The sequence below is a fragment of the Dichomitus squalens genome (genome assembly GCF_000275845.1).
Source record: "Dichomitus squalens LYAD-421 SS1 unplaced genomic scaffold DICSQscaffold_120, whole genome shotgun sequence".
Taxonomy (NCBI): Eukaryota; Fungi; Basidiomycota; class Agaricomycetes; order Polyporales; family Polyporaceae; genus Dichomitus; species Dichomitus squalens.
In genome coordinates this window covers 1-10,311 of record NW_006767002.1, presented here as the reverse complement: position 1 = coordinate 10,311, position 10,311 = coordinate 1, and the positions used below count along the sequence as shown (strand labels likewise).

Here is a 10,311-nt window from a genome sequence, read left to right as displayed (position 1 = left end):
CTGCGTACAATAGCACATGCATATTGCCCCGCCTATTAGGCATAAAAACATGCACGTGTGCCTCGGGCCCAGGAAAGAGCAGATAGCCGGCCACAGAGACGCCCGAGAGCACAGCCACGGGGCCACAGGGCAAACCAGCGCGCCCTGCTAGATGCTTTCCAAAAAAGCAAGATACTGGGGTTCGAACCCAAGACCAACATGCCCAGGTGAACTCAAACGACCAGGTATAACTTGAATCACTGGGTTATTGGTGTGTCCAAAAGCCCAATGTAAACCAAGTGTACGTTACATTGCGGACAAGGGTGTACATGCACATTGTGGCCCAGGCTAATGTACACTACACCATGGATCATTCTAGCGTGCTCGTCTGGCAATTACATATGATGTACATGGGCGGGAAGGCAGAGTTGGGGACCTGTTTCAAAGGGCGCACTACTTACAGGTTGCATTTCTATGGACGGCGGCATCAGTCGACCGCTCACCTCGACGACTAACTACGCGGTCATCCAGCGAAGCGATCGACCTCCTCCGAAAGGCTTTGAACCGCCCGCTCCAGCCCATCCAGGCCAGCCTTGAGGCTGTCAATCGCGCTCCTCAGCTCGGCGTCTGCGAAGCCCGCGACATCAGTAGCAGTGGTTGTGACTGCAGGGGTGGAGGTCAGTAACGGCGAGCCCTGATCCATTCGACCGCGCGCATGCGTACGTGACACACCTGAGCTTGTGCTGCCCCCGTCTGTCTCGTCTTCCCGCTAGAGTTCGTGCTCGACCGTCTCTTCTTCCTGCTCGTCCCCTTCGCTGGTGCTCAGCGTCCCATGGTCATCGTCGCCTGCAATCCGGGTGGCGACTTGAGCCTCAGCTAGGCTGATGAGGTCGGGCAATAGCAGGCTTGGAAGAACGTACCCGCTAGGGGTGCTCATCGGAGCGGGCGCCGTGCGCACGTCTTGGGTTCCCAGGGCAGCCGGCGTACGGATGGTCGACATCGGGTAGGGCGTGGCGCGCGAGAACTGCCAAAGTTGTGCGGGGGTCAACGCGTCGGCGCGCTCGGTCAATGACAAGATCCTGGGCCTCTGGGGTGCGGCAGACGTCGGGGGTGGGGCGCGCGCGGGTGCAGCTGTGCGCATAGCAGCGCGAGGAGGTGGGACGGGCTGGATTCGGAGCTGCGGTCGTCGGCGCGGCCGCGGGGGAACGTACCGCGCCCCCTCGTCATTGGTCTGGGTGATGGTAGGGGGACAATTCAGTTTGCGGCGTCGAGCGAGCCAGAGTTCAAGTTAATTCGTCGATCTCTACCAGCAGCTTTAAAGCAATATCAGCCATCGCAGCACGAGAGGACGCACGTACCCAATACGGAGCCCGCTCTCCTCCTTACGCCCTACTCTCGCGCCATGGCGCGCCTCGTGTGTGCTGCAGCGGCGTGAAACTCGAAGTCGATTGCCTGAACCGGCAAATTGGCTGTCGTGGGGGCAGCAGGGCCACCTGAGCGCTGTGAAGTACATGACTCGGCGTGCAGCGGAGGGCAGTCGTCCCAAAGAGGTGTGTGCATGGTGGTGGACAAGGGGGGAAGGGCGAGAGGCGCGACCCGACGACGCGTGGTGGCGTGTTGGTCATCAGACGCTCAGCTCCGGGCGCTCTGCGTAGGAGTTTCTTCCCTGGCACGAGTTTCTTCTCGTATCGTTAGAGTTTCGTCTCGGTCTCCTATCGTTCAGACACAACCTACGGATCAACTTCATGACTCATCGGCACTAACTTGGCGCCTCGCACCGGGGCAGAGTTGCATCTCCCGCTGGTATATTATGCCAGTGAGATGTTCATCGGATTGTACTAGATGGCTCATCTCCATGCGTACTGATAACACCAACGCGTATTAGTGCGCAATGCTTCCCTTCATGCGCAGGCAGTCACGTCGATGTCACAGGACAAGGACGTGGAGGAAAACCGAGAGCGCGTGAAGCGGCTGCAGTCAAGGAAGCTACGACAAGGGGTTGTCCGGAAGCGGACAGACTGCGGATGACCATGTTCCCGGAAAAGAGCGAATCGGCGCCTACATCGAGAGTTCATACGGAGCTCTCCGGACTCGATCGTAGACGCGCACTCGGGAGACCGGTCCGGAAATCAGTTTGTATACTGAACGCTTGAACGTCTGCCGCGTAGTATTCCACGATCACTGCCGTTTGTTACATGTCTCCGGCGGCGACGGTGTCGCTCACTACATGTTCAGAAGAACGCGCACTAGGAAAACACAGATTCGGGATCAGTTATAGCGTGTGGTAAACAGATCGTGTTCGAAAGCTCACGATTGAGTCTTACAATGCGACGACGACGATGTCGTAAACGATGGGTCCTTCTGAAGCGCACTAGGTAGTTTCTAGAGCCGTTAGTACTGCAATTGAATGCCAATTAAATGTGCACAGTAAGACGTTCTGCTGTGGCTGCATACTTATGCTTGTTTGTACTGGGCGACTGTAACGGGTCTTCGTCTTGCGACCGCCACATGAGCTCTCCCAGACCCATTCATCTTGGCTATGGATCACCTCGCAGTGCAGACGCCTATCCCGCAAGACGCTTGGCGGGTTGTGGGGACGGTGCTGGGGTCATACCGGGAGAACAGGAGAGAAGTCGAGGTCACTTGGGAAGAACTGGTCCAGGTGCGTATCGCCGTTCCCGCAGTCGTGCATTGGACTGCAGCTTCATAGGTCTTCGAGCACTGGGGCTACACTGCCCGTCCTGCGACGGGGGCTACGTTCAAATTCAAGCCTCGGCCGGGAACGCGGTGGCCCTTCCCGAGCGAGAGCCCGCGGAAGGAGTTCTCATTCCATCGCGTAAGTCTTCGATTCGTCGCTGGGACCTATCACTGATGTCAACAGCCGCATGGACGGGTCATACCGAAGAAATACTACCCGACGTACCGGTCTATACTTCAGAGGACGTTGGGGTGGGATGCGAATACGTTCAAAGTTGAGTCGGAGGAGGAGGAGATACAACGGCGCCTCGTGGAAGAGCGTATGCGCCGGGAAGAGGAGGAGCGGAATCGTCGCGAGGCGCAGGAGAAGCAGGAGAAAGGCAAGAAGAGAGGGAGGGTTGGGCGACGGAACCGTCACTGAGCGTCTTCTATTCTCATGGTATATGTAATGGCGTGTCTCACCCTATGCTGCGTGATGTATCGTTTGCGATTGTTGCCGTGTATATCGAATATGTGCCATCCTCGGGTGCGACGCAATCCTGTACTTGGGATCTCAGTATGCATACACCGTGTTATACCTGTAACCTAAAATATATCTTTAGCAGACAGCGTACCTTGTATTATCAAGCGACACGTAGGCCGATTGCTCATGCGGGCAATACGTTGGTAGGAAAACCCCGGTTTCTCAGAATGCTGCAGGACGGAGTGCTAAGAAAACACGTTAGGAGCACTGACGTAGCTGTTGTCTCGACTGGACATCACGGTCACAGTCACACGGACAGCGTTTAGTGCCCGACGGCGCCGTCCAATCCATCATGATACCTGGAGCTCGGGGTCGGTACCGCCTAGATTTGTCGTGTTTCGCGCGTTTGTAGGCATGGTCGGGATTGGGCCATCTGCTAATTGGAGGTGCATGTCAATGACATCGTCACGTACGCCGTCGAGGGCGACTGAGGACATAATGGCATTTCAGTGATGCGTCAGCGTTGCCAACCGCAGGAGGACGCAAACAGGGTGGAAGTACGTACTCCAGTCGCGTAGATAGCCCTGTCGCAGACGTCCAAAGTACCGCAGCGACATCAGATGTATGATTGGACCCATGGCAGTAGTCCGTACCTGCGCTACATGGTCCTTGAGAGGTTAGATGTGTTGTGCAGTACCTCTTTCAGTACAGGGATCCTAGAAGCGTGCGACGCGTCGACGTAGTATCGCGGGCTTTGCGTTAGCTGAGCGTGGCCGCAGACGTTAGCCAACGGTTGGAGGCAACGGAAAGAGGCGAGTCTTGGATTCAAAGTGCTTGGTACCGTTCTTCCAAGGACTGAGATGCTGTTAGATTGCTATGTGGTATAGCGACAAGACGAGTGTAGTCTTGGACGTCGTCCTATCGTAGACCCGAAACCTGCGATTCAGCTGGCGGGGAAAGCATGCGTAGCCGGCGCCACACAATGCGCATTGGTTACAGGCGTGCGCGTGAAGACCGATACTTATTAGAGTGTATTTGCACGGTGATTTATCGAGGTGGCGCTGGTGAAAACGGTGCGCCACCGGATGTAAACCGTGGCGGATTAGGGCCGCTCAATTCTTGAGGACGCAGGACGCAGGACGCACTCAGAGCTCATTTGATGGATGTGATGGGCTAGCCGAACCTGCCGCATATGGCAAGGTACCAACCTCATTTCTCGTGCCCGTTGTTTTCCAAGGGGTCTGTCGTGTCCCAAACCTCGCAGAAAAATATGAATCGCAAGTATGTTGAGGACGAAAGCTTTCCGCGTCGATTGACACTACCCTCGAGGCACTTTGTGAAGGGGGAGGAGTGTCATCGTCGCGCGAGGGGTTTCGAAGGCAAGCTTGTCGGCTAGTCTCGCTTAGCCCATCACCTCCATCAATGGCCTCTGAACGCGTCCTGCGTCCTGCGTCCTCAAGAATTGAGCGGCCCCATTCCTCACCGTACGGCCGCTAGCGCCGGCCCCACCTGGTGAGAACTCAATGGGGGCGGATAATGAAAACGCTGATAATTATCTGTGCAAATTACTTCTATTATCTCATGGCATTCCGAGTCGGACGTCACGTGGTATGCCGCACTACACGTGTTACATTCCCGCGACTACGCCTCATCCGCAGTCAATTGTGTAAATCGGGGCTGCACTCGAGCTTGTCCACTTCATGTCCAATTCCTGATCCATATCTAACGTCGGCGCAGGTATGCAGTAGTCTACACGGAAAATGAGGCACTCATCATGGGCAGCGTCACCCACAGGGGCAACACGGTCACGCAATGCAAGCAGGATACAGGATCCATTCGACTGATGCGAAGGTACATGTACCTTGGGAGTACGGGTACTGTGATTCGGAGATCCACGGCGTCCGAGTCTCATACCGCCGCGGCCACGAGTTGAGACAGACCACTCTTGACGTACCTCTGTTACTCACCGCAGTCAATATTTGGATGTATACGCACAAGGGCCGGCCGTTCGTGTGTGAAGGGACCACAGTCGCTACAAGGCGACCGCGAGCGTCCTTCGCAGAAATGCTCGACGAAACATGAGGAGCGGAGTCCAAGAGGTGTGTGCTATAGTCAGACGTCGACAGCGTGAAGCTTGAAGAGCCCAAGCTTGGGACGGTGTATGTCCGCACGGAAATCTAATAAGAGACATGCGGGCTGGAGGCAGGGGATAGGAGCACAAACGGCGCGTCCTCGTCATGCACGCTGCCCGCAAACGGGTCCTCGACCTGCGGGATGTCAACTGGTACCAAGACGGCAGGGCAGCAGAGAGGGACGGTGTCAGCGCTTATGCCATACGCTCTGCAGGTATGGGCCGCATAAATACATAGCGGGCATTGGCACGAGGACGTACTTTGGTGAGTACCAGTGTCGTGAACGAGCACGTCCTACCTGCTGACTTTTCCGTGTTCCATAGGCGGTCCCCCAAGGCGAGAGTCTAACCCCCTTCCGCGTACAGCTACCGACGGCTTGGCTGCCCGATCTCGCGACCCAGGAGCTCCTGCCCGAGCCGTACTTCACGTACGCGCACCTGGTGTTCCCGATCCTCCACGATCGCACCGTCATGGACGACTTCCGCAACGGCAAGATGTCCGCGTCCTCGCCCTTACTCAGACGCCGCGTCCCCCATTTTCACGTCATCCCTGCACAGGCTGTGGAGGTGACGCATGCCGACCCTCCTCCTGCTCGCGATGTTCTCCCTCGCAGCACGCTACTCCCCGCACGCCACGGCGCCCCACCAGACGACGGCTCGATGCAACCGCTGGCGACAAGTGTATGGAGGACGCTACGCGGATCCTCGCCCGCACTTATACCGTGTTGCGGCCTAGCACCTGCCACACGATCCTTTTCCTCGGCTACCCCACAACGCGTTCCTACAGCCGTGGTCATCTCCGAGCTCCAGGTGCTTGTGCTGCGCCATGCGTTCGCGTTGCCCTCGCGCTCATCGCTTCTGCGTCCCCCATTGTGAAGCCCGGTACTGGCATTCGCATCTCCAATCCAGAAGCGTGACTCTGACAAGCGAGGACGGCACCTTCAACGCCTCAAAGGTGGCTCGTGAACTCGTCCACGTTCAGCAGTGCGTCTGTTCCTAGCGTAGATTCCTCTGTATGTCGATGCTGACTGCGCATGGTCTCCCGCTTACACAGCAAGCACCGCCAGAACCTCATGAACCTCAAGAACAACGTCGGCATAACTTGAGGCGTTGAGCAAGGATGCTCTGATCAAGCCTCTTGCGACGATCCCTGTGCACGTCAGGCGTGGTGGAGTCCACCTCGCCGACCAGGAGAACGACCTTCTCTGGACCGGCGAGATCACCATCCGGCACGGACGACTAGAAGTTTGTCATCGGCTTCAATACAGGCTCGTCCGACCTCTGGGTTCCGTCCACCTCGTGCGACTCGTGCGGCTCGCACAACAAGTACGATCTGTCGACCTCCGGCAAGGAGAGCAGTTCGTTCTCGATCAGCTACGGCGATGGGTCTACCGCCTCTGGCAATCCCTACACTGATACCGGTACGTTCTCTGACATCGATCACGTCAGCGTTGTACCATTCAAGTTCTCATACTCACCCCACAGCCCGCTGTCGGTGGCGACAAGGTCATTGGCCAAGACCTCGCTGCTGGGACTCAAGAGTCCCCCAGTCGGACCACTCGGACGGTCTCCTTGGCCTCGCACCGCCGTGTTGCAAAGGACGGCAAAGGAGGGCCGCTTTGGCTTCAAGCTCACCTCCTCCGACTCCGAACCCTACATCGGTGGCACGAACTCGGACCTCTACAAGGGCGACGAGAACACGCGTTCTTTGTCGACGACAACGGCGTCGGTTTCGCCGAGCTCGTTTGAAAACGCGCCTCATGATAGCTACTTGCAGCCGAACCCATTTACGCAGAGCGTCGTGCGCATTGTCTACAGCGTATTATCATTCGCACCATACCCCAATCGCTATCTTTATTCACTTCTAGCCGCTCGATCCCTTGTGTGTTGTGCATGACATACATGCCCGTGGATCGCGCCACAAAGTATGTTCTGATGACATTGTCAACAAGCCTTTGCGAGCTGTCTGCGCTGCACGCCGCCGGCTGGTTTGACATCAGCAAAAGTGCGAAATGATTTTCCGTGATATCTCGTTCTTCCGGCGTGCAGTGCTCAGCGCTAGAAAGGCAAAGTTGATTTTGCGCGGCATGAGTCATAAGTGTAGATAACTCCTCCCCAGTGTAGCACTCAAGATAGTCGTCGTAGAACTCCATCATACGCGCACCTGCACCAGCCTGAGAAGGCGTGGGGCCGTTGCGGCCAGTGGGAGAGCCGCCCTTGCGAATGCTCAGGCCATAAGTGGGGCTGTTAAGACCTGGGTGCCGGCGTTGCGACCTGCTCCTGCGGACGTTGCGCTGCGCATGAGCGAGGGTCAGCCGAGGCGGTAGTGGAAAGCTCTGGGGGGGTTGGCCTTCGGGTCGTCGCCCTCTGCAGGCTCCGCACGGGTGGGTTCGTGAAGGACAGCGCGTTTCTCGTGAGGAGAGTTCGAATGGTGTACGCACTGAGTACACTCACAGACGACGACGCCGCTATCGTAGCCCGGTAGAGGTTCGACGTCGGCCCAACCATCGAGGAAGACGTTCGTGGGGCTCAGCCGCACGATAGCCATAAACTCAGCGAACAGATTGTTCGTCGACTCGGCCTCAACGAGCTTCAGCATCAAATTCTGCAGGGGACGCGTCGGATTGAGGATCTTACCATCGAGATTACGGTGAGCCCTCGTCACGAATGTGGAAAGCGTCATCAGTCATGCCGTGCTCCTCCATTGCCTTCTCCCGACGAGCATCTTCCATGACCACCGTGTGTAAGAGGACCCCCGCGTAGTAGAGCCTGAACTTGAGCCCGAGCTGCTCACAATTGATGAAGGGGTTCCTGCGGGTATAGGGGAGAGCGGATAAGTCGTTGTAGGCAAGGAGTTTGATTCACCGCACTCAGAGAAGTATCGCGACTCCGCCGGTGCCGCACACGCACTTGCAGGGGAACTGAGGAGAGTGCAGGAGAAGAATGGTGGCGGCGAAGACTTTTACACGCAACTTTTCTTTGAGGATGCGTGTGGAAAATGCAACACGGAGTACCTGCAAGGGCAAAGGGTGACTATATGCGCCTATATATGCAACACAGAAGATGAATACATGCCTACCAATGTGAAAGGCACCTTTGGTTGTTGTGTGCTGTGATATGCCTGAACAAGGAAAGCGGGTCAAACTCACCGAGGAGCGTCACGGTACTGTTAACCCTATCAAGGTCTGTGGGCTTGGGCTTCTCGGCAAGGACAACGCATGTGCCAGTGAGAGGGGGGAAGACGGTTGTCTGCAGACGATGATAGTATAGGGGCAGGATAGGAACTTAAGGAGACGATGACCATCCGAGAGCTTCAATTAAAGCTGTTACGACACGACGATTTATCGTGTTTGCCTAGGAAGAGTAGAACAAAGCGATATAAGGCTTGGAGAAGCGAGAGCCTGTCCGAACATGGGAAATGACGATCTGGGGCGCCAAATCGTAATGACCTCATCAGTCATCACAGCGTGCGGATTCCCACGACATTAGAGTGTATTTGCACAGATAATTATCAGCGTTTTCATTACAGTCTTTAACCAGTCCTTCGGACACCATGGGTCCCTCGGACGCTCCCTCAATCCTGCGTCCCCTTCGGCTCCCTCTTCAATTCTGTGTATCTCAATGTCATCCTATGGCATATAGTACACTATTTATTGATTTTCGTGTGCTCGCGTGGTCTATACCAGAATATAAATCAACATCTCCACCTAAAATCTGCCATTTTGGGGTTGTTTTGGCTTTTGTGAGCGATGTCGTTGTTGCAGTCTCTACAGATTGACACATCAGGAAAACGTCACGGACTTGTACAGGTACTTGGGGTACTTGGCCAAGTACCTCAAGTATCCCAAGTACCTCAAGTACCCCAAGTCCAATGGACTTGGCCAAGTCGGGTGGGTCGACTTGGCCAAGTACCAGGTACTTGGTCAAGTCCTCCAAGTCCCTGTTCAAGTTCATGCCCAAGTTCACTGTGAGATGTATCGAATAAAGATGATAGGCATGGAAGTAATCAAAGGACAGCTGCTCTTGATCAAGGTCAAGCGTACAATATTTGTTAGTGGGTGCAGCGGCGGCAAAAAAAAATGCCACCACAGGGAATTGAACCAGCAACCTACAGGTTCAGTGTCGGACCCAGCATGCTCAACCACTACACCGCATAAGCTCACACTGTAGCACAGGATAGCAGCCATATATTGCGCTCTTTGCTGGACTCTGAGAAATTCTTCACCATCCTCTCCTGTACCATAGCAGAACTTGGACATCCACCACTGATACCACTATTCTTGGGCATTATCTGGATATTGTACCTCTGTATCACTACTGAAACAAGCACATTGTAACAACTTGAAGTCTTCTATCACATGTTATTGCCCTTCTTCTAATAGACTATAAAGCTGATTCTATGGACTTAAAACAGACTGGTTTACAACTAGTGTATGGATGTCTATGATAGATATTATTACATAAGAAGTATACAAGATGTGTGACTGATAGAACACCAATTGCTCAAGTTGAGGCCTGAGTATACTGAAGTCAACATATAAAGTCCAAGTTGTGGCCCAAGTACCCCAAGTACCCCAAGTATATAGACTTGGGCCAAGTACATGGACTTGGGGCCAAGTACACGGACTTGAGTCCAAGTACATGAACTTGGGCCCAAGTATGGGTCCAAGTCCGTGACGTTTTCCTGATGCATGGTATGTCAATGGGTGTCTTACATCGACACCGCTGTGATTTATATACTTATCGTGCTTAGAATGCGTTGAACTTGGACTTATCCGGTCCGGACTACACGAGGCTATGCGTCTCCTAGCGCTTAGCTGTAGTCGCTTATGTAGTATGTTACCATATTTGGGACTCTCTGCTCGTGTACTATAGCTATGCTTCCGGACTCTTCTGGTACTGTCTAGGACAATCCGTACTACTCCAGAACGGTCTAGACAGGTCTATGCCTTACTCATCTCTTACTCATCCTATGGTGCGATACGTCGCAATTCTTTCGTCGTTGTATTATTCATCGCACTATGGTACATGTGACTAACCA

The 10,311-nt window shown here is 54.8% G+C and overlaps 4 protein-coding genes across 4 annotated transcripts; 2 read left to right on the top strand and 2 right to left on the bottom strand.

The window, feature by feature from the left end:
• Positions 1–502: 502 nt before the first annotated feature.
• DICSQDRAFT_175677 (uncharacterized protein) lies at positions 503–1,120 on the bottom strand (the record flags this gene model as incomplete). The annotated part of the gene is made up of 2 exons (XM_007371565.1): positions 503–673; positions 767–1,120. The coding sequence occupies 2 exons, from the start codon at positions 1,118–1,120 to the stop codon at positions 503–505; spliced, it is 525 nt and encodes a 174-aa protein (XP_007371627.1).
• Positions 1,121–2,518: 1,398 nt separating this feature from the next.
• On the top strand, positions 2,519–3,097 carry DICSQDRAFT_175676 (uncharacterized protein; the record flags this gene model as incomplete). Its single annotated transcript, XM_007371564.1, has 3 exons — positions 2,519–2,641; positions 2,690–2,815; positions 2,861–3,097. 3 exons carry the CDS (start codon positions 2,519–2,521, stop codon positions 3,095–3,097), a joined length of 486 nt encoding a protein of 161 aa, XP_007371626.1.
• A 2,279-nt stretch (positions 3,098–5,376) lies between these two features.
• DICSQDRAFT_175675 (acid protease) lies at positions 5,377–7,286 on the top strand (the record flags this gene model as incomplete). The annotated part of the gene is made up of 8 exons (XM_007371563.1): positions 5,377–5,457; positions 5,595–5,949; positions 6,007–6,142; positions 6,198–6,254; positions 6,325–6,361; positions 6,514–7,071; positions 7,139–7,152; positions 7,223–7,286. 8 exons carry the CDS (start codon positions 5,377–5,379, stop codon positions 7,284–7,286), a joined length of 1,302 nt encoding a protein of 433 aa, XP_007371625.1.
• A 231-nt stretch (positions 7,287–7,517) lies between these two features.
• DICSQDRAFT_175674 (uncharacterized protein) lies at positions 7,518–7,953 on the bottom strand (the record flags this gene model as incomplete). The annotated part of the gene is made up of 2 exons (XM_007371562.1): positions 7,518–7,564; positions 7,725–7,953. The coding sequence occupies 2 exons, from the start codon at positions 7,951–7,953 to the stop codon at positions 7,518–7,520; spliced, it is 276 nt and encodes a 91-aa protein (XP_007371624.1).
• Between the last annotated feature and the right edge of the window lie 2,358 nt (positions 7,954–10,311).